At 37.5% G+C, this 24,255-nt stretch overlaps 1 protein-coding gene and 1 pseudogene across 2 annotated transcripts in view; one reads left to right on the top strand and one right to left on the bottom strand.

The window, feature by feature from the left end:
* The window catches only part of LOC149096434 (adenosine receptor A3-like), a 319,741-nt pseudogene that overhangs the window by 265,560 nt on the left and 29,926 nt on the right, over positions 1–24,255 (top strand). The window lies entirely within an intron of this gene.
* LOC110040726 (uncharacterized) overlaps positions 1–24,255 on the bottom strand; it is an 84,804-nt gene that overhangs the window by 45,593 nt on the left and 14,956 nt on the right. The window contains exons 3-5 of the mRNA XM_089280665.1: positions 23,501–23,701; positions 10,589–10,789; positions 5,571–5,771 (exon numbers count right to left, since the gene is read on the bottom strand). Coding sequence (XP_089136791.1) covers positions 5,571–5,771; positions 10,589–10,789; positions 23,501–23,701 — 603 coding nt within the window. The remainder of the gene's footprint in view (positions 1–5,570; positions 5,772–10,588; positions 10,790–23,500; positions 23,702–24,255) is intronic.

Consider the following 24,255-nt stretch of genomic DNA (forward strand, 5'->3'; position numbering starts at 1 on the left):
GTGATACTTGACACAAACCAGACCTACGGACCACTGCGTGACCGTCATGGCTCGACATAACTAAAATTATGCGTGAATATAATGTTTGGTTTTTGATTTTTTCATGAGAATATCAAAAACATTGTTTTCAATAATCAAAGAGGGTGGCATTGTTAAAAAGGTGCTATTATTTGTTTTGGATTTTGAAATTAAGTACCGTCTCTGTAAATAAAGTGCCGCCCCGCTTTTCGGAAAATTAACAATTTCCGGATTTTCTGGAACCCTTCCCACGGAATTTCTGTAACATTTGTACCCGTTTCGAGAAGTGCCGTGTGTTTTAGGAGGTTTTTCTTTTTTTTTTTTTTTTTTTTTTTTTTTTGAGGCGGGGGAGGGGGGGAGGGGGGGATCAATGAGTAAACATGGCCACAATTAAATTTCACGCCAGCCCATTAGCTTCTACAATAAATAGCCCGGGCTGCTACAGAGCTTAGCAATTTGTTTGATCTCCTATTGAATAGCACCGTGTTCAGATATTAGCTTGAGCAAAATTAAACTCCCAGACTTAACTTTCGCGCTTCCCAACAAAACAAGACAAAAAAAAAAAAAAGTACAAACACGATGTAATAAACATTGGTCGTCCGTGCAAACGTCTATAGAATGGACCATCGCTCTCAAAAATGCCATTTTTTGTTGTTTGCTGACGACAACACAATTGGGAAATTCGCATTTGCTAGCTCCGGAGTTTTAAGAACACATTCGTTTATTTAACATCTCAGAGTTTTTGTTCTCTCAAAATGCGTCCTCCTCCTTCCCATCTCATCACAACAAAGGTGAAAGTTCGGCTCGTGATATAAGCACACGGTAGCGTCAGTGACGACTTCCATCATTGGAGAATGCCTGCTTGTTTAAATACCGTTTGCGCTTCACCGCCATCTTGCTGTAATAATTTGGTGAAGGCCTAAGTACTAGTTCATTCTTGTAATACATGACTCGTGATTGGTCCTATGAACACTTTAGATCATTATGTTAAAAAGTTAGAGTTTGTGTTCATTTGTGTTTAATTCATATGACAGTTATGATAGACTACAAGGGTGGATGCTTGTGAGAAGTATATATATATTAAACTTTATTGGCAAAATAAACATTAAGGTAAAATTGCCGCGAAACATAACTGGGTAAAAAAAAGGTAAAGTCTGCATACGAGCCAAGTGGCCTACCAAGCCGGAGCTTATCCCGGTTTCTGTAGCATGAAGCGACTAAGGGTATTTCTACTCCCCCCTGGATGGGATGCTAGTCCATCGCAGGGTTACCCCCAGCGTTAAGTTCGCCGGTACCCATTTATACACCTGGGTGGAGAGAGGCACTGTGAGAGTAAAGTGTCCTGCCCAAGAACACAACACAATGTCCCCGGCCAGGGCTCGAACCCGGACCGCTCGATCCGGAGACGAGCGCACTAACCATGAGGCCACCGCGCCTCCCTAAAATTGCCGCGAAATATAACTAGGTGAAAAAAAAAGGTAAAGTCTGCATACGAGCATACTAAACGCGCGTAAAATTTGGCAACTTGTAGTACTATTTCATTCATGATAAAGTTTTTGTGACATTTTCATTCATTAATGTCGGTAAAAGAGGTCTTGAGGGGATTTGTCTCGGAAGACATCCGTGGACTATCTGACCAGCCGCGGAGAAATAACCAGTTTAGAGGAACAAAGACGAAAGCGTATGGAATCGTTCTGCTTCATTGACATACCATTTTCAGCGCTACTGTGATGAGAAATGATGAAAAGAAATACATCCGAGTTAAACACGTTTGTAAAAATTTTGAATGAAAATATCCCCGCATGGATGTGGTTCTGCTGAAAAAGAGAACGCCACAAGAATCGAGGAGCGCGTGCACGTTAAATTTGCACTAATATCAAGCCAGTTAAAGCCACGTTGGGCCGGAAAGAAAAAAACAACAATCTCTCTTAAGGGTGAGCTAAAGAATGTATGTTTTTGTGGAAGAAGTTAAAAAAATATACACATGGAGCAAGAGAACAGGGCATTATATGAAGACTTCATAGCAGAGGTGAGGCAAAACACGTCAAGAGAAGATAAAGTTTTAAATGAATCTGAGTCACTGAAAAAGTATTTTGAGAAAACGGAAAGAAACAATGAAACTGATAAGGAATGGAAGAACCTGTCAAAAGTTTGTCCTACAACAAGGCAACGTAAAATTATAAGGGCAATAAATTGAAATGTATCATGTATGTAAACAGCTATTTCATTTGTTGATGGCCAAAAAAATATAAGGAAAAGAATGCCCGAAGGACAAATGACTTACTCTTTTCACATGTCTTGTTATCTTGCCCGTTGTTCATACCGCAAGGACCTGAAGCATAGAACAGAGGAAATATCTTGTACCAAGTAAATTGTTGCGTTATTTTCAAGTACAAGTGAAAAGAGTTTTGCACTATCACGTCCTTTAACTTCACGAGGAGGCTAAGAGAACTCGTAAAAGTATTCGCGTAATAAATTGTAAAGTATCTTGTGTGTAACGATATCCGCAACAACTATTTCACTCATTGATGGTCAGTCAAGGTACGTAAGGAATAGTATGCCTAAAAAACAAATGACTTACTACCATAAGACTGTCATGTGTCAGCTAATAGCGACACAAGTTCACCCAGAACTCCCATCTTTGACAATGATAATCGAAATGGCGGAGTGGCATAACTGATGGCGTGCGCATTTATTCTCTATGTGACGAAAAGTGTTGACCACTAAGTCAGACACTACAATTACAAGAGTGGCTTAAAAGCTATTTAAAAGATTTTGCCATCTTTGTCGTTCTTAACATGGCAACAGTGAAAAATCCAGAGTGGAGTTCAAATTATGGAGAAACCGAACAAGCAAAAACAGACACGTGGCTAACCCTATTGAAAAAGACTGATTATAATATTTTGCGATCTGAGAGGATAGCGGAACTCGATCTTACTTATCAACCAACTACGAGGAAGTAAATGTTTACTTTGTGGTCGTTTTCATATCATCAAACAGTTAACAAAATTGTCTCAAATAAGACGAGAACCAATCAACGAAAACGTAAACCATGGCATAAGAGTTAAAACTTGTCATTAAAATAAGATAAACGTAGAAGTACTTATTGTACCTCAAATATTTCTTTGGGTTTTGATTTTTGCCCCCATTTGATCATTCCTGTCACTTGAAATCCAGAGTAACCCCCCCCCCCCCTTCCTGCACTGATAGTACACAGTTTTATTAGTACTCGACTAAAAGGAGACGAAAAGATGCTTGTATAGTAATTTTAACATAAAATACCCGTTTAAATAACATTCGCATTCTCATTACTCATTCCCGCAAAATCAGGAAAGAGTAATTACATTTATTGTTAAAAAATTAATCTTTTACAAGTACCTGACACAGGAGTTTACCGAACATCGTGGCACATTTGGCTATAAATAATTATAAACCCATACAGTGATTTTATCTAACAGGCAAAACTAACTGCCAGTGACTGTAAGGCACAAATTAAAGGAACAAAAGAAAGGAAACCAGAAGACATATACTACATGGAATTCTCCAAATTTTCACTGTGACAAGAAATCACTCTAATTGAAGCTACTTGGACTACACTGTAGCTACATAGCCTGTGGGATTGTTTCTTTGTTCATTTGCAATCTAAAAGGGAATACTGTAAGTTCCATAAGCCCTCTCCTCTGACTTAGAAGTTGCCCTCTTCATTTGCATGAACATTGTAAATACTCCTCCCACTTGTCCAAAAGCGAACAAGTGGACATCTTGCAAATGTTGATATTTTCAACTCGTTATGTCAACCGATCTTGTGAAGTTATATACTGATGACGGGGTTGTAAAAAATAACAAAAATCACCATCTACTTTGTGATGTCTGCTGAGTTATTTACATGTATCTGATTCTTTAAAAAAAGTACATGTATTGCAAAATCAGCTGCCTTCACACAAAGCTGCCTGCTTAAAGACTTTGTGACGGCCTAGTGGTGAACATTGTTTATAATTAGGCGTCCCTTTTTCATACGATAATTTGATGTGATTTGTTTTTCTACCTCCAGTAATTATATTGTGCTAGTGCTTGTCTCTGCTGATGCCTTGGAAGACGCTCTACGCCAATACAACTTCGCAGAGTTATTTTCTTATCAGTGTTAACAATTGGTTAAGACCTCAAACAAAAAAGAATATTCAACTTTGAATCATTTTCACTTCTTAGTTGTTTTGTGTGTTTTCACCGTTTCATTGTAATTTATGCACGAAAGAATATCAATAAGATAAACAAATTCCACCTTCGAAAATGCTCTGTAAAAGATTAGAAAACTGACTCGTCTTTGACACGCTCGCTTGTTCGATTTCGTTTGTGATACTACTCAACTCGTCAAGTATAAATCGTACGACTGCAAATCTTCTTTTCTCTTTTTTGAGTATTTATTTTCCCAATATATTTTCTGTTCTAAGTTACTCTTAAATATTTCGATCGTAGTCAGTATTCAATATTCATCTTTCCGTTGTGTCTTTAAATGGCTTACTCGTTGTTTACGATCCCCTTCACTTGATTTCGATTTGGTTTGCTTGGATTTCCCACCGGATTTCCTGAAATTGATTTTTTTTCCGCAATATCTTTCCACATTGTTGGAGCCGACCCTGGCTGGATTTTACGTCTAAAGCCAGGCATGTATATTGGACGCTCAAAGCAAGGCATTTTAAAGTGTTTAGAGCAGATCGCAAAATCACCGACAAGATTAAAGTTTAGATAAATCTCATCCACCTAACGTGCACGTTTTTTTAGTGCGGGACTACTGTGCAAAGTGACTCTAGTATTGAGATCATCAATAGTACTGATACCATGCGCATTCTTTCCCAGCATTTTTTAACTCGACATTTACCTATTACTGGTAAAAAACGGTTTTTGAAGGTTTTCGTGACGAATCTGACGTCACTAGGCCCATGCCTCCTACTGCCCGGTAGGAACATGGCCGATAAATGGCGGACTCAAAATTGCAAGAAATGCCGTGGGAAAAAACGGACTTCCAGTGCTCGGGTTGAAAAACTGCTTGACCTGGTAAGTATCCGCCACATAAACTTTCGAAAACTGTACAAACATAGAATTTGGAAAATTTCACCGAACTGGCACTTTAACATTCTAATTACAGACATTTGCAATTGCAACAAAAGATGCTATGTCCCATCTAAAAATAGTACCTGTACAGTTAATTGAGTGGATTGATCTGTACTAACACTTACAGCTGTTTGCGAGAGCTGATGAGGTCAATTTTAAAATTTAAAAGTCTAATAACGGTCTGTTTCCTTTCTTTAGTTTGCGAGAGCTGATGAGGTCATTGGACAATTTTGAAGTTTTAAAGTCTAATAACAGTCTTTATTATATGGCTGTGTCTCACAAGGACTGGGAACTACTGAATTCACGAATTTGATTGGCTGAAATCGATATTGACCGCGGTCTAGATTTTCCCATCTAGACCGCCATCTAGACCAGTTTTGTTTCGCGTTGAAAATTGCAATTGCAACAAAAGATGCTATGTCCTATTTAAAAATACTGAGTACCTGTACAGTTAATTGAGTTTCCACTCCATTGTCGAGATTGTAAGCACGTTCTAGTCACATTCCGGGCCTCCCCTTCTTTCCTGTTCATGACAAATCCATCTTTACAGGTAAACACGCATTTCGATCCGTACGTGGTGTTACACGAGGGCTGATTTGTTAGATTGGCTCCATCCGGGGTATCCAAAGGCGGACAGGTAACAGCTTTAATAAGAAATATTAGCGACTAGATTATGAGCTAGTAATTTATATCATGAAGTAAGTATACTGTTCTAGCAGAACTCTAAACAAATTTCTTTTAAATAACAATTTCCAGTTACTCCTCATCAAGTAGTATTAAATTTTACGCTTTAGCAAATACATCACGCGTAAATTGATCTGTGTGTTTGAAACTTAAAGCTGTTTTCCGAAGCTGATGTGGTCATTCGACAATTTTTAAGTTTTAAAGTCTAATAACGGTCTGTTGCCTTTCTTTAGTCTTCTTGGGAATTGATCAATAGCCAGCAATTTCTCTAAATCTTCCTCCTGTAGGTACGAAATACACGCAAGAACATTTCGCCATTTTGAAGACAAAATCTATCCCCTGCACTTTAAGGTGGCTTGAAATACTTTTATGGCGCAAGCGTAAATTGGATTCTAATATTGCGAGCTCGAGTTGTAAAAACCTACGAAAACCACGAAGCAATGTAAACAATATAGCGCGTCTGTGGTGTATTTTTGCTTCCTTTTTAAGTGCCTCTTAAGGGATCGTGGGCGAAAGCTTTTTGGTGTTAATAATTTGCTTCAATCTATCAGGAATGCCTCTTTCTTGGTTACTTTCTTACTTTAGCGTTATATTTGCGTCACTTTCACTCGCAACGACCGAGAAAAACTCTCAGAAAAACGATCGTGGCTTCCCTCGCAGCATTCCACACGAATTTATGGGCCTAGCAAGAGTTGTTTTTTTTCATTTGCTCTGGGCAACTTTCATACACAATGTGTCAGCCTGCGTGGCTTGAAGGTTTAAGGATTTTTTTTAAAGCAATTTAAGTGCGAGAGCACAAAGTGGCGAACCCGCGAGGAAACGACTGCCCAAATTACCCGCATTTTTTTATTGCTGTCGCCTATTTCATATTTTGACAAGTGTTTTGGATTGTATTAACACAGCTAATCAGAGCATAGATTGTAATAAGAAACTTGGTAAGGAAAAGTCACTGTGATACTGTAGAGTCTATCAAACAAAACTATCCGATTCGGTCTTTGCTCGATGGCGGCGCAGGGCAAAGCCTGCTATGATTAAGAGAGGAATCGAGAGAAGTGTAAACAATAATTGTAGGCTTTGTTGTTGTCCGCCCAAGATCAAATTCAGAGAATTTAACCATTTTCTTGCAAAATCTTTTCAATGTCGCTGATCGTAAAGGATTTCAAAATGGCACTTTGTCAGAAATCTGACATTGGTCAAGAAATGGAAAGATTAGACACATCATATGATCGAGTTTGCCATGCCTGTGCACGTAAAAAAAGGCTAGGTTTACACTAGAAGAAATTTTTCCGGATTCGTAAAAGTTTCCGGATTCATCAATTTTAGACTGTTCGGATTAGTAGGGGTTTACACTGAAAGGATATTCGGATTCCTAACCGTTTACACACGACGATTACTCCGGGAGCATTCACGATGGAATGGTTAAAAAGTCGACAACGAGAAACAAAATGCCTCCAAAAAAAAAAAGCCTAGGGGTAGCCGGTTGAGACAGTCTGATGTTCTCTTTCCACTGGCTGACTACGGTACTGTTGTCCATCGTGTCATCTCCCTCCAGGTATTTATTCTGTTCTGTATTTAATATCTAGAGCCATCCAGGCTTTCGATCGTGCCATCGTCGTCATCTCCGATAAACTACGGAGGACGTCAATATTGTTTGCGTCGATGAATTGGGTTTCTGAGGAATATTGCATTACCCATAATAAAAGTGACTGCCTTCACCTGTAACAGAACGAGCTAATAAGCTAGCAACCGCTATCAAATGGCCATCAATGTGCCTACGACTCGACTACATGTAATTCGCCATTTTCGTTCTACCGCAAACTCAAAGTATCGCAGGCGAAAAAATATCCGGATTCGAGAAAAAATCGTTTACACGACAAAACTCTCCGTATTCAAAAGTTTTTGGAATCAAAGTTACCACTTTAGATTCCGGATTCAAAATCTCCGGAGACACGACAAAACCGGGAAGCCTTTATTTCGGATTCGTCCAGTTTTGTGTAAACCGTGCAAAACTAATCCGGTATTAAAACGTTCCGGATTCATCACGAATCCGGAACAATTTCCTTTGGTGTAAACTTTAATCTAAGAAACGCTTTTGAAGTTCATAATTTCATCTACTCGTACCTGCAGAAAGAAAAGCAAGCCCCGATCGAAGTCCTCAAAAAAGAAAAGGACATAAAACATCAGGCGACAATTTCATTGCTGTGAAGTTCAGCGATAATATTTCTGACATTTGGTCATCTTTAGCAGCAAAACAACAATGATACTGGTTCTCGTAGACGACAATTCTTGGCTGGTAAGCGCAAACAGTGGAACACGGTAAAAATATTACTTTTGCCAGAGCCTGTTGGGAAAACGGCCATCACATCTCCCCTATAAGGCAGGTTGTTTACAGTTGTTTCTTGCTCGTGTTTGGCATTTAACAATTTCGCGATAGTCGCGAAGAATATCGAGGCGCGATAACGGTTTCGACAACGCTTTCTCAATTAGTTTCTGTTTACACGCCAAAGATCTGCGTTGTAATCAATGTTCTTCCTTAGAGCTGTCCTTTGGGAGATTAGCGAAAATATGACCGATGAATGAGCCTTCTGATCCACTGGCAATGGCCCGTACGCCAGCGTACTGGACTAACAAAAACTGCCGGTCATCCGTACCGGCGGTTTCTCAGTTGTGTCTCCCCCAGGTTCTTCGCGGCTTCGCCGCTCGTTAATGCGGTTTTGGCACTCGTTATCGCGGCTTCGTCGCTTTAGCTAAGAATATGCTGGGGAGATCCGTCCAGTGAAAGTAAGAAAGAGGCAGAAGGAAAAACACCTAAAACATAGCCCATGAAGCTCGATAGTTGAATTTCGTGACACGTTTGGTGGCGTTTCGTCGTTTGCCAAAATTCAAAAACTAAAACAAAAAACGAAACGAAACAAAATGCTCGAGTACTTACTTTACTGAAAGGCGATATGGCTAAAAAAAAATCGTTTGATTGGGACGAGGAAAGGTGGGCACAGCACTAGCGAAGAACGCGAAGTATCTTGGTTAGATAAGCTTAAGACTTATTTGAATTGTTTTGTTTGCTTTTAAATTTTCAACGCACGGGTAAAACCGGGCAGGCCAGGTTTGCAATTGAATGAAACCATTACAAGCGATCGTTGATACAAATAAAATGAAGATGTGAACCATTCAGTTGTAATGATGATTTTAGCAACTGCAAATTAGGCGAGAAAAAATCATTTCTGGACTTGAATGTCCACGAATAAAAAACAACATTAGACAAAAGAACATTTCTTGCATTAAATAGATATTGAAGGACGCTTATGCAAACTTTACCCTCCTGATTTGGTCATTTTTCTTCTAATCCATGAAAAAGATTGATTGAAAAAATATCTCCCATTCATAAAAAACAAACAAACAAACAGACAAATAGTTGGCAAGAACAGCTTGAAGTTGACATCATGTGTTCCCTTACTTTGCCGATTATTCCGCGCGCGTGGACTCAATTGACCACGTAGGAAAAAACTCCGCGCATACGTAAACACGGATCTTGCCAACTCGGAATGCTTTCTTTATTTTCAAATACGCGTGTCTATATCTCCGCTTTTTTTTTTTTTTTTTTTTTTTAATTTTCGGTGACGACTAAAAATAATTAACTACGTATATCAACCGATTTTTTAACAAAATCTGTAAGATAAAATAATAATAACAATAATAATAATAAACTAATAGTCGAAAATAAGCTTTTTCTTTCATCTGCGAGACAAAATTGAAGATCATTCCTGATAACATCTAATATAGCAGTTTTAGAAGATTTCACCGACCCGTTTTCTAAATAAGACAATAGATTCCAATTTTGAGTGAACAATTGATTGCGTCAGATCGTTGCCATGGTAAGAGATTGCGGGGAAGAATTTAATGAAACGAATCTATGACGTGTCTTTCATTTCGCCTTTATTTTCAAGTACAAGAAAAAAGAGTCGTTCTTATTTTCGCACTATCTCGTCATTTAGCTTCATGAAGACGCTAAGAAAACACCTAAAAGTATTAGCGTAATGAATTATATAGTATCCTGTATATAACTATATATGCAACAACTATTTCGTTTCTTGATGGTCAACCAATATAAGAAAAAGTATGTCTCAAAGACAAATGACTTACTACCTTTAGAATGTCATGTTTCACCTAGCAGCGACACAAGTTCACCCAGAACTCCCTTCTTTGACAATAGTAATCAAAATGGCGGAGTGGCATTGCTGATGGCGTGTACACTTGTTATAAATATGACGAAAAGTGCTGACCACTAAGTCAGACACTTCAATTAACACAGGGACTTAAAAGGTATTTTATAAAAAAAGATATTGACATCTTTGTCGTCCTTAACATGATAAGACTGAGAAATCCAGAGCAGAGTTTAAATTATGGAGAAAACGAACAAACAAAAGCAGACACATAGCTAACCTAACTAGAAAAGGCTGATTCTAGTCTTCTGTGATCTCAGATACTAGTGGATCCCGATATAACATATAAACCAACTACGAGAGAGTACATGTCTACTTTGTGGCCGTTTCCATATCGTCAAACAGTCACTAAAATTGCCCCAAATAAGACGAGAGCCAATTAACGAAAACGTAAACCAGCGCATAAAATTAAAACTTGTCATTAAAATAAGGAAAACGTAGAAGTAAGCTTATTGTACCTCAAATATCTCGTAGATTTCGTACATTTACCTTAACATTCTAATTACAGATATTTGCAATTGCAACAAAAGATGCTATGTCCCATTTAAAAATAGTACCTGTACAGTTAATTGAGTTTCCACTCCATTGTCGAGATTGTAAGCACGTCCTAGTCACATTCCGGGCCTCCCCTTCTGTCCCGTTCATGACAAATCCATCTTTACAGGTAAACACGCATTTCGATCCGTACGTGGTGTTACACGAGGGTTGATTTGTTAGATTGGCTCCATCCGGGGTATCCAAAGGCGGACAGGTAACAGCTTTAATAAGAAATATTAGCAACTAGATTATGAGCTAGTAATTTATATCGTAAAGAAATTACCGGTATACTGTTTTAGCAGAATTCTAAAAAAAAATTCTTTTAAATAACAATCTCCAGTTGCTCCTAATCAAGTAGTATTCAATCTCACGCTTTAGCAAAATATTAATATGTCGCGTGTGGATTGATCTGTACTAACCCTTACAGCTGTTTGCGAGAGCTGATGAGGTCAATCTTAAAATTTAAAAGTCTAATAACGGTCTGTCTCCTTTCTTTAGTTTGCGAGTGCTGATGAGGTCATTGGACAATTTTGAAGTTTTAAAGTCAAATAACAGTCTTTATTATATGGCTGTGTCTCACAAGGACTGGGAACTACCGAGTTCACGAATTTGATTGGCTGAAATCGATATTGATCGCGGTCTAGATTTTCCCATCTAGACCGGCATCTAGACCGGTTTCATTTCGCGTTGAAAAAGTAGCAAACTAAAATACAAAAATGTTCACCATTTTCTTTCATGTAGATGCCTACGAAAACCATTAATTATTAGCCGGCAGTCGTTTACCGGAAGACAACCCAGAATAAAAGTGAGATAACCAAGCTGGAATAATTTGACCTGGAGAATGGCGATTTATTGACTAAAATAACTTTAGTGACAGCTTAATTACCAAAAACTCGACGGATCGTTAGCGCAGGTGGGCGTGAAAACAGGCCCAGCCGTAAGCAAGAGTAAAGGCCAGTGACTGGTGAAGGCGGAATGACTGGGGATAGAGGTGGGAAAATTCTCTGATGTGTACTCCTCGAAGGTTACGAAGAATGAGGGCGAACGCATGTCTAACACTCTCCTTGTATGCTGTGAATAAACCGCGGAATTCAAGATATTAAATTTGATTATAGATGAACGGAAATATGCCGAATTCCAGCCTTCAGAACAGCCACATAGCAATTACGATAACATAATACTAAAATGTTTAGTATACTAAAATGTTTAGTAAACTAATGTCGGCCTCCACATAAATGACATTATGGCGGTGTCCATAATCTCGTGTTTTTATTTTCTTCTCAATCATTTATGGAAGTGCCAAAAAGCCTGATGACAAAAAAAAAAAAAAAAAAAAAAAAAAAAAAAGTAAAGAGGACGAGCAAATTTCGGCAGATTTAAGTTAAGCTCATCGCCGTTCGCAAGCAAGATGTCAGCAAACTAGTTACATTAAACTAATTAAAGTTTTCTTCTTTGCCATATAATAAACATCTCATTAAGCGAGCTAAGTCGGTCTGTAAGGGAGAATCTTGACCTCAGTCGTGTGTACAGACCTCACTGCGTTCGGTCTGTACTTACGACCTCGGTCAAGATTCTCCCATACAGACCTCCAGCTCGGTTAATAAGAGCTAAGTATTCTTTCTTTAGTCTTCTTGGGAATGGACCAAACCACCCCCCCCCCCCCCCAATGTTTCATGAAGGCTATATTTGCTTGGTTTATATATTCCTGAACCAAGTTTGGCAGATGAGCTTTCTTTCTTCTCCAGTTTTTTCTTATTTGGAAGTTGTGACAAAATGTCAGATTATGACGTCATGATTGATGACGTCACCAAAACGTGCTGTAATTTTTTTGTAAAATGTGATGTAAAGATTATGTCATGGGAAAGGCCTTGACTTGAGGAGTAAAATGCCGGAAACTGTTTTTTGCCATCATGATTATTTTTCGAGATATGGTAAATTAAATATCTCTTTGCTGTCTCCCCCGCAATTTGCTTAACCATACTATTTTTCTTAAGTCAATCTCTCTGGTTCATTTGTTTCAGTTTTTTTTTTTTTTTTCTTGGAAGGTTAATAATCTAGAAAAATAGAAAGTATAATGTCAAAAATCGTATGGTTTTAGAAATTTGATTTTCGTCTTTGTTAAGATGGTATTAACAGTGAAAAACGGGTGACGTCACAGGTTATGACGTAACAAAACTAATTTTAACGCAATAACACTAGAGCGATAATTCTTTATTCCGATCTTATACTTTATTTTTGCTTAAGTCATCTGGCACATCACATACGCAACATAGCTGCATTTGCTGAAACAAAATTACGGCTCAAATTTAGGGATTTTTCTCAATTTTTCATGATTAAAAATACCATATTTCACTTAATTTTTGTGATATGGACAAAATGTTTTCAGGTTTGAACTCCCTTAATGTGCTTTTTCGAACACATTGTAAAAAATATGCGTATTAAAAACTTCAAAAGTGCAAAAAAACATGACGTCATCACTGCGACGTCACAACTTTGACATTTACTGACATTTTTCACGTAAATATAATTGGCCATAGCTCTCCTGCTCATCTGCCAAGTTTGGTGTAGAAAGAGTCAATACTTTTTAAGTAATGCGAAATAATGTTAAATTTTGGCGGCTGGTTTGGCCCCTACGTGATAATCAACAAAACTTCTCAATTTTCCTTCTTGACGTACATAATACGTGCAAGAAAATGCCGCCGTTTTGAAGACAACTTCTATCCTCTGCACATTAAATAAACCCTGGTAATGCTGTAGCATATTCTGACATATTTAACGTAGTTATCATCCATCTGCGCGTTCCAAGACTTAAATTAGCCTTTATTTCTTAAAAAACTGTCCAATCGTGGTGTGAAACTTAAAATCTCTGTTTGAATGCATCAACTTTGAGCATGATGACGCATCGACGGCGAGGTGTGACAAGGGATCGAGGCAAAAAAGTACATACTGATATGAGCTACTGATATGAGAATGTAGAACCATGGACAACAACTGAGCAGGGAAGGATCAACATCCAGATAAGAAGGCGAAAGTGGGGTTGGATTGGGCACACCCCCAGGAAAACTAACTGCAATGTCATTAAGCAGGCACTGAGATGGAACCCACAGGAAAAGAGGAGCCGAGGCCGTCCCAGAAACAGCTGGAGGAGGACGGTAGATGACGAGGCGAGCAAAGCAGGCTACACCTGGTGGCAGCTTGAAAGGATAGCCCAAAACAGACCAAGATGGCGAGCAACGGTTTCCGTTGACCTATGCTCCACTGGGAGCGAAATGGTTTAATGAATGATATGAGCTATGTTTGGACATAAAACAATACACATTAACCTCCTCTTTATCAGAGGAGGTTAATGAGACCAAATTGTTGGAGCAGAAATCTAACCTATAAATTTTGTACTGGTTCGCATTAAACATCTCTAGAATGTTGACATACTGTGTCGAATACGCGTCCATCGAGATGTGTGAAAATGCTCAAGCTTCAGCTGAGATTCATGTTTGGATGAAAAGAAACAGATTGCGGCATATATTAAATTAGCATGTTCTAAGGTTTTTGTTTATTTTAATCATTCTACAGGCTTTAGTTACAACGATTTCTCTTCATTTAAGAGTTCGACCAAGGAGGAAAGACCGCTAAGAAATGACGTACTAAGTTTAAGATTAAAATGTCACAATTAATCGTCCAGATTTACAAACTTTTACACACTGCATTGGGAACAAAGGCAAGAGTTGTGAAAGTCAAGCACGATCTATCTCCTTCACATCGCTTTAGAGGTTTATTAAATCCATTTTGAAATCACTGGTTATCCTTGCAATCTGATTGGCTCTCAATGGTGCGATTTATTCACGAATCGCTTTTTTTTACTCTAAATCGCATCTTTTTCTCAGCCACTGAGAATGGGACAGTAAAACAAAACAGCAAATCAGATTTCAATATTAGTTTAAAGTAAACAATAAAATTTCAGGAAAATGAAAGGCAAAAAGCCATTGTGTAGAGAATTTACCAACTAGTATTGCCAAAACTTTGTTGTTATTGTGTTTTTTTTTTCCCCAAAAAACTTGACGAATGTAATTAATTACAGTTTCTAAATGACGATTATCAGCTCCTTCAGGCTGAACACCTACTTTAATGGAAGTTTCCAACTTTCAGTGTCCATGTTGACGAACATTTTGGCGATTTTTCTTCAACATCTGTTCAAAATCCGTATGATACCGAGTCCAGTAAAACATAAACAAACGAAAACCACACAACAACAAATTCAGGGCCATCTCAAGAAGGTAGATGTTTCCAGGTTTCTGGTAGTTTCAAACGAAGTAACAAAAGAGCTCAACTCTGTCGCTGTGAATAAACATAGTCAAAATACGCCCCGCTCCACAAAACAGTAAATGAATGAACGTCTTACGAAGCTGGTGTTAGTTCCGCCATCTTGGAAATATCTTGAAACAGATGGCGCCGCAAGAACTTGACAAGGTCCTGAGTATTGAGTCCTTCGCCGAGGTCACAAAAAGAAACGGAGGTGATAACGAGCTGGACTCCCTTAAAATCATGCCATTAAACGATATGAAAGAAAAAAAACGTACCATCCACTGGGCTTCGTGCACTCGAGGGAGTTTCACAACTCAAAAGAAATCCATCGAAGAATTACGCAGGATGCACCTTCAAATTCCTTCTCCAAAGACAATGAAAAGTCTCAGCCTCAACCACAGAAGAAAGAAAGACCTTCCATCATTGATTCAGGCGACGAGAATTGAACTTTTATACCTGAAGCAGACTATTTTCGTTCTGACTTCAAAACCGCTTGTTTCTTTGTCATGCTCGGATGAGTTGTAAAGTGGCACTTGAACTTCGTGTCGTGCAATTTTGGTCTAAAATCATACTTGTGATTTCAAATCAAACTCGCGCTGCGCGCTCGTTCGATTTTGAAGTCATGCGTATGATTTCAGACCAAACTGCACTCCATGCCACTCAGTTCAATTACCATTATAAATCAGAGCAAACTTTCTCACTGGAATCCACGCGAAAAAGGACAACAGCTCGAGGAGTGAGACATCCTCGTGTTGTTCATGGCGCAACGCACTTTGGTAAAAATTGGCGCAGTGCACTCTGATTTAATGCAATGCATTCTGCTCAAAAGTGATGAATTCGAGAACTCGTACCACCTTGTATATATTCTTCGTAAATCCTGATTAAATCCTGTAACATACTTTAAAGTTTCCACCGAGTTCACATTTTGGTGAAATCTAGCAAAGTCCGAAATGCCGCTTGATTAACCAAGATGGCCCATGGAATTTAAGCAAAATTGAGCATTTTCAACAGGTCAGTACTGGCAGGTTGTAATTTACGCTTTGATCATTTCTCTGAGTTAAATATCATCTTGAAGTAATTACGTTTTGTCTACTTTATGGCTGTTTGAAAAATACAACTATCTGATGTACACCCCAAATTTCAACTGATTTGAGACGGTCGTAACACTTCTAGTATACGAATATCTCCATAAATAAAAGGTTCTAAAAAAAAAAAACCTATGCTATGGATATACCATGTCTTAATGGCTAAATGGTTCACCAAAAGGTTCTTGTTGACCCAATAAAACAAAATTCGAATTTTTGCTCCTGACGTCAAGTTCTCCATAACTACTGGCAGTGGCTCTTAAATACGTTGACAGCTGGCGACGTACATGGAACGTAGTGTAAATAGAAACAGCTTTACTACTTTGTGTTGGGACGAATGGTGAGAGAAACACGGTAAATCGGCTTTTGGACCTGCCTTTTACAGCAAAAAAGTTTAGAAGATTTCAAAAATATCAGCTCTTTGTCTATTTCAACTTAATATTAAACAATACATGTGGCGCACGCTAAGATATATGTCTAACCCGTTAATTGAAATTTGACGACGGAAGTTCTTGCCCTGACCATTTCTCGGTAATTAAAATAACTTCTACATACATATATACACAATTCACAGTGGTTGGTGAGAGTGCTCTCCTCTCTCCACTCTCTCTCTCTCTTTCTCTGCTCTCTTCTTCACGCTATTTTTTTATGAACTAACTTATTAACAGAATGTCGCTGACTGTTTTCTTTGTTGTGCATGCATGCCTTTTTGCTCGTCGAAGAAAAGTTTCAGTTTCTCCCTGGCTGTACGGTTCCCTTTGTCCTGTTCTGTACTAATTCGTTTGTGATATAACTTTGTAAATTCTCTATTCTCCTAAAATTTTATCTCGTAAGTGTACATGTAATAGAATGCACCCTCAGAGTGTTCAATCATTGTCTTCAGTCACTACAATTTTCCGGGAAAAAAGCAATAGTTTTCTTAATTTCCTTTTACTTTGTGTTAGGACTTTTTAGCATGCCTGTAATTGGCCCATGGGCATTACGGGAGAATAGTTTTCAAGTAAATAATTAGATTTGTTTTAGTTTTAAGTGTTTTAAATTATTATGAGTTAGGCATTTATTTTTATTTTATTTTTATTTTTTTTTTTTTATTTTAGTTGCACGTAAAGTTTAATGATTTTACCGAGGTATACCATGTAAATGTAAATAATACACTAGAATTAGCCAATCAGAGTGTGCATTATATCGGCTTTAAACGCAAACCATATATAATAAATGTATGTAAATGATATTTTTATTACAGAGAACTGGACAGGGTAAGAACTTCTCCTTCTTTTGTAAATTTATATGTTAATTCCTCTCAGTGCTGTCAAAATGTCCCAGGAACCTTCAATATTCATAGTCCATCATTTTCCAACATACCTACAGTACAGAAGCTCACCATATCCTAACTAATAACTAACATGTATGTATCTCTAGCCTTTGCTGTGTACTACAAGTATATTCTGTTATCCTGCCTTAACTGCTAGAAACAATTTTGACAGAGCTGTTTCAACATTTTCACTTAAATTACTTTCCAGTAACAGTGCTACATGTAGCGGTGTTATTGAGTATGAACTTTATGGAGGATTTTAAGTTTTTATTTTTTATGATTACAGAACACAACAAAATAATTATACATGTGTATATATAACCTGATGTTGGTGCTGGTTGCGAATCAGAGTTCATACTAGTCATCCTATTACAGGTAAGGGGAAAAAATTCAGAAAGTTTAGAGCATCTCTTCCCCAAGCACACCCTGTGTCTACAGGTGCAATAATTAATTATATATATATACGAAGAGTATTGTAAAGTTACTGTATAAACTTAACACTAAAATCTGACATTTGAACGCCTCCTTTGCTAAAACTAGTCACGATTTAATTGTTATCACTCCCTGTGAATTCATAGAGATTCCAGTGGCAAATATCACCGAATGTGGAAGTCCTCTCTTCAAGTGAGGGAAAATGACACAAAAGAGTTACTACAAAAGTAAAAAGAATTGTGAATGTTGATATGGTGTACATTGTACATTATGTAAAGGTATTTGGTGAATGCCAAAGGCATAAAATTTCAGGTATTGCTTTTTCACGACAAATTATATAACAGTAATGTTTTAAAATGGGTGATCGGAAAAATAATGAGTATATTGTCCAGGCAGTACCAGTTTATGTACGGCATATGCAGACAGTAAGAGGAACTGTAACCATTACCGGCTAAGTAAGTTTTATGCTTATGACTTCTTGTACTTGGATTTTGTGTCATTTCATTACAAGAAGGGCAATCAAAGATGCAATAGTTGTTGCAATATATTTTTGAAGGCAAACTTTTAAGTCTGCCTATGCTGGATAACAGCCATGTCTATAAACTGAATGTAAAGCAAACACACTGTCAAAGATGGTGCAACCCCAAAACCCGGAAACCGGAATCCGGAATCCGGAACCAAAAACCGGAATCCAGAAACCGGAAACCGGAATCCGCAATCAAAGAAAACAAGCTCTTCAAATGCGCGAAAATTGTTTCGCTTAGCTTTTTGCCTGTAAAAAAATAAGCTGCCAAATAAAAGGGACTTCAAACTGAACCTTTTTTGAAACAAAAAATTCCCCATGTGTTGAAATCGTACAACCGTTATTTCTAGTGAGGGGTATGATTATGAGAATCTCAGTAAAATGCGTCTTAATTTTATTCCAAGCACCCTGAGAGCGTCTAAAATAAGTTGCTGGTAATTGCCAATTTTTTTTTTTTTAATAAGTGATCTTCAGTAGATACTGAACAAGATAGAAAATGTCATAGAGACCAGCATGTCCGTCGGTGGCAGCCCCCTGTACATTGACGGTTACCAATGACGCTCCCCTACTTTCGAAGTCCAAAGGCTAACCTGGCTGGTCTAAATATGAATTTTGATTTTCCCAACAGATACGAGACCAATTCCAGATCAACACAATTTTCACACTGATACTGTGACAAATCAGTATTTCATATCCTTGGCAGCCATGATATTAAAGCAATTTATAGAAACGCTACACGTTTACTTCCGTCTGCTTCTCGCTTGCTAACAGATCAGACCACATGTTGTTAAAAGATGCTAAAAGACTGCCAGAAACTCATCGCAATAGCTTGTTGTTGTTGTGCTACTCACTAGTCTTCTCAGAGCAATTTGATCTAGAAAAGAAGCGCGCTCTCACCAGGGCCAGGTTGAACAAAAGATGGGTAACTTAGTCTATGACCAGGCTCTCGTGTTTGGGCCGGGAGCGTGAACGGCAAAGCCGCATGAAGGCACTTGGTCACATGCCAATGCAGAAAAACACTAGACACCTATTTAGTCTGCTCAGACACTAGAGACAGATACTAGAGCCTGCTCGCAGGCTATGAGTAACTCTATCCACCCGAAAAATCACTAACCCTGACTGGATAATGATTTAATCAATGGATAGTCTTATCCAACTTTTGAACAACCGAGCCAGATGTATAGCTAAGGATTGTTCAGAACTAGTCAATAATTTTTTAGCAATTGCTTTTGTTGGCTGAAGTAAAGCCAAGAAAATAAATAGCAACAGAATAATTTTCCTCATATTTATTTATTAGACATTGCTGAAGTGAATTATATCTATCATCATTCAGAATATCTGGATTCCGGATTCTGGTTTCTGGTTTCGGATTCCAGATTCCGGATTTCGGTTTCCGGATTCAGTGTTTTAGGGTTGCCCTTGACTATGTATGTGCATGTTAATCTTGAATAATCTGAAATTTCAGAGAGTTTAAAAATATATCATATCTTTGATGGTTCTAAGGTGGAGGGCTGTTACATGTACATGTAAATGTCTCATGCACGATTTTTCACTTGTTATGATTCAGGTGCCAATAGTTTCTGTATCTGTTGGTGTGCAACAATCTACACCAATATTTCAACCTAATAATGAACAGTGTATATTAAGTAACCAAATTATGCTTTTTTTAGTTGACCAATGCTACTACATAGTAATGTGATTTTAAAGCGCACAAATTTACAAACATGCCCAGTGTCAACTTGTCAACTATATGAACTGGCCAGACAGTCTAGATTACAAAATTTTCTGAAAGGTGAGATGTTTCTTAAACATTATTTTGTAATAAATGATTTCTGAGACATTGTTTTCTTCAAGAAAAGATTCATACCCCACATGGAGGGTTTTTTTTTTCTCTATTAGAGCTCTCTCTTCCTCATACTTTAATTTGGAATTTCTAAAGACTGGCCATGAATGGGTGTTGGGTGTGACTATCTTCTGGAACTGCACATTCAGATTTAGTAAGCAAGAACATCAGTATTTATCCTGACAAACTCTGATTTTCTTTTGGAAGCTGAACTCATATACAGTTGTACAGCTATATGTAAAACCAAACAGCCTGGATGGCCCTTTGATTGGGACTGTGCCCATTGTTGTCACTTGCAATGTTCCAGTTTCTTGTTTAAAGCAAATTGCATTTGCTCTCGAAAGCAAGTCGCCAAGTTCATAACAGTTATATAAGTTTGCTTTACATCTCAGGGCAGAGCCTGCCACTGTGAAAGTTGGGTTACCAAGCCCTAGCATTTGATTCACTACTGACACTCAGTAAACAGCTAACAATAAAGTACACTGTATATTAAAGAAAGGAATGTCATCTGTTGATGTGCAAAGATTATAATAAATTACAATTGGCATGCTTTTATGTGAATAACAGTGGTGTTTAGGTAGCAGCTACAGTACGATTACATGCCTGTTCCTGTCAGTCAATATATGAACAGTTTACACATGGGCTGCCTTTATTAAAACATCACAGATTTTCAAAGCAACCATGGCCTGGTGAGATATCTCTGAGGAAATATGAATTTAAGGTCCTTATGATTGCTTATAGGCATTGACTTTTATTGTAAACAATATCTTACTGAGTGTATTTTTCTTGTGTACTAATTGTTGTAGAACACAGAGATCACTATTATGACAGAGATATTAATGTGTGAAAGGTTCTATAAACAAATGCATCCGGGAACAAATTAAAATCAAATCATGGATGCAGCTTCTGAGAGATTCCCAATATTAATGGAACATACACTGTAAATACATGTAAAAGAGTTCAATAATTCATTACTTAAGATTGTAATGCTTTGTTTGGTTTCTCTGTATTTACAGACAAATTAATGGAATTATAATTTAAGCACCAAGTTCATTGAATAAACTGACTTAGAAGTTGAGTTCTGCTACCCATCCTGTGTGTAGTAATATCATAGCTGCAACATTGTGACAGATACACTGTATTACATTATGAAGAAACACATATATTAACTAATTATTTAAAGTGCCGGTTAAATTAATCAGAGATAATTTACTCATGGTTTATTTAAATAATTGCTTTTTTGGCTTCCAAATGATATTTATTGTGCGTTTAAATCAATTTTGTGATAATCTGCATTGGACATGGCATAAATTAATATTTTGCCAACACGACATGGAGAACTGGGTTTTTAGCAAAGTTGCAGGATTAGTATTTTTGTACAAAGAAAGGGTTGAGAAATTTGTGACATTCTACAGACAGCCTTGCCATTCACAATGTCCAATAAGGTTAATTTTGTTCCCTACTGTTGTACAGATAGTGTTCTGCAATTTATGAATTATTTCAATCTGTTGTTAAATGATTGCCTTATAACCCCATGTCCGGCTTTGGTGCATTTAGGATATTCATGTATTGTTTATCATTTTGCTGTAAATTAATTGATGAGTCAATCAAAACATATCTTGGATATGCGGGGCTCTTCTGACAAATGTACCTATGCCTCATAACCTTTGAGTGCATTTGGTTGTGTAGTGCAGACAAAATACATGTACATAATATAACTTACTCTCAACTTACTTATAATTCTTGGTATAATTTGATCATAGCAAAATTAATTAATGGAACCCAATAACAGCTCCTGTAGTCCACAATCTCAGTCGATACAAAGAACAAATCACATTGAAATTGAATAATAAAACTATTATTAGAAGCCTATACAAGTATTCATGATCAGCAAAAGATATCATAATTACCGTTCATGCCAGAGTGATTTTGCTTATTGCAAACCCTTCCAGCAGGAGGAGACTCCATACAATAGTGAAGATGGCTAAATGTATCTTTGGGGACAAGTTAGAGAACAAACCTCTCCAACTTTTCACATATATATACTGGTTTGGTATTTTTGCGAGATTTCATTTGGTAGAGATTTAGGGACTGAGTATATTGTAACCATGCATTTCCATCAGTCCCCAGACCAGAAAAATGTGTAAACTTCTTTTGTGTGGGAGTCCCCATGTTAACTAAGAAAGAATATAATGATTAATAATGATTAATAACAATGCCTTGTCTTTCTGTATAAGGTAGGAAACAACAAGAAATGTCACCAAAAACACACAGAAGACAGTTCTGTTAGGTGATCAAGATTTTCGGTGGCTTCCCAGAAATTCTTGAAATAATGGCTCTATATTTCATTATCACACCATCTTACACCTCGATCTGCTGATCTAATCCTAATTCCGGCTGAAACTATTAAATCATTCGCAATTTACCTCGCATACATTTTGGATTATTTTCAATGATAGCAACATTCCAAAAAGTAACTGAGGAGCTCCACTTTTAGGTTTGGCTAAATCTATATATTCAATTTCACGCTTTAGCAAATATATCGCTCGTGGATTGATCTGTGCTAACACTTTTTGAAACTTACCGCTGTTTGCGCGACCTTATGAGGTCATTGGACAATTTTGAAATTTTTACGTCTAATAACGGTCTGTTTCTTTTCTTTAGCCTTCTTGGGAATGGATCAATAACTAACAATATTTCTAAATTTAGCCTCTTTACCTGCGAAATACGTGGAAGAAAATGTCCCCATTTCGAAGACAACTTCCATCCTCTGCACATTAAATAAACCATAAATAATAGGGTATTTAAAAGATAGTAATGCTGCGGCGGCAGCATTTTGAGTTGACATATCCCTGTGAGAAGGCGTGACATGTTTATAAATCTTTTGAAGGCAAAAACTTGCACTCGTTTTTCAAAAGAAAACCTCCTCTTTAAATGAATTAATAGGGTATGTAGAATCGACGGTTTTCCGTGAAATTTGGCCGGAACACGCACTGATAGATACGGACCAAAAGTTGTCGGCGAATTCTTTTATTTCATATACTTTTCCCGTGGCGGTCTCAAACGCAACACGTTACGCGAATTTTTGGATAGTGGAACTTGACAGATCTATTTAACAAATAGATTCCATGTTGCCGTGCGTCTGTTCAGTAATAGATCACAGGAGCCGTCAAAATGTGGTAAGAACATCAGTGACACACTCGGCTATCGCCTCGTTTGCCACTTGTTTGTTCTTACCACATTTTGACGTCTTCTGTGATCTATCTATCTATCTGCGGCATATTCATTTGATAGTGACATATTTAATGTAAAATAAGATAAACGTCGAAGTAAGCTTATTGTACCTCAAATATCTCGTACATTTCTACATTTACCTTAACATTCTAATCACAGATATTTGCAATTGCAACAAAAGCTTGTCTTATCTATAAATAGTACCTTTACATTCAATGGGTTTTCCACTCCATTTTCCAGGCTGTAAGCACGTTCTAGTTACATTTCGGCCCTCCCCTTCTTTCCTGCTCATGACAAATCCAACTTTACAGGTAAACTTGCATTTCGACCCGTAGTCGATGTTACAAGAGAGCGATTCTATTAGACTGGCTCCTTCCGGGGTCTCCAATGCCGGACAGGTAACAGCTTTAATAAAAAAATATTAAAAACTAGATTATGAGCTAGTAATTGATGTCATAAAATAGGTACCGGCTTACTTTCTTAGCAGAATTCGAAACAAATTTCTTTTAAATAACAATTTCCAGTTACTTCTCATCAAGTAGTATTAAATTTCACGCTTTAGCAAAAATGTTGCGTGTGAATTAATCTGTCTGTCTAAGACTTACAGCTGTTTGGGAGAGCTGATGAGGTTATTCGACAGTTTTAAAGTTTTAAGCAGGTTACTTCAAACCTTCGCGGGGCTACCTTTTCCTAATTTTCTTTTCTCTAACCAAATTAATGTTCGTTATTCAAGGTAATATTTTCCAGAAAACGAAAATAAAATATTAAAATGCGCGCGAGTTATCGGGAAAAAAAGTTTTTTTTTTTTTTTTTTTAATAAAAGTTAATAAACCGTCAAGGTGTCATAATCCCCGAAAGGCATGGACTGCTCGGCGACCTTTTCGCGGCAAACGGCTTAATCCAGAGATCCTATATCAAATACTTTCAATTTGAGATTTCATGTCCGTCAAAAGTGTCGT

Source organism: Orbicella faveolata, unplaced genomic scaffold (assembly GCF_042242905.1).
Source record: "Orbicella faveolata isolate gen_17 unplaced genomic scaffold, um_ofav_v1 contig_48, whole genome shotgun sequence".
Lineage (NCBI taxonomy): Eukaryota > Metazoa > Cnidaria > Anthozoa > Scleractinia > Merulinidae > Orbicella > Orbicella faveolata.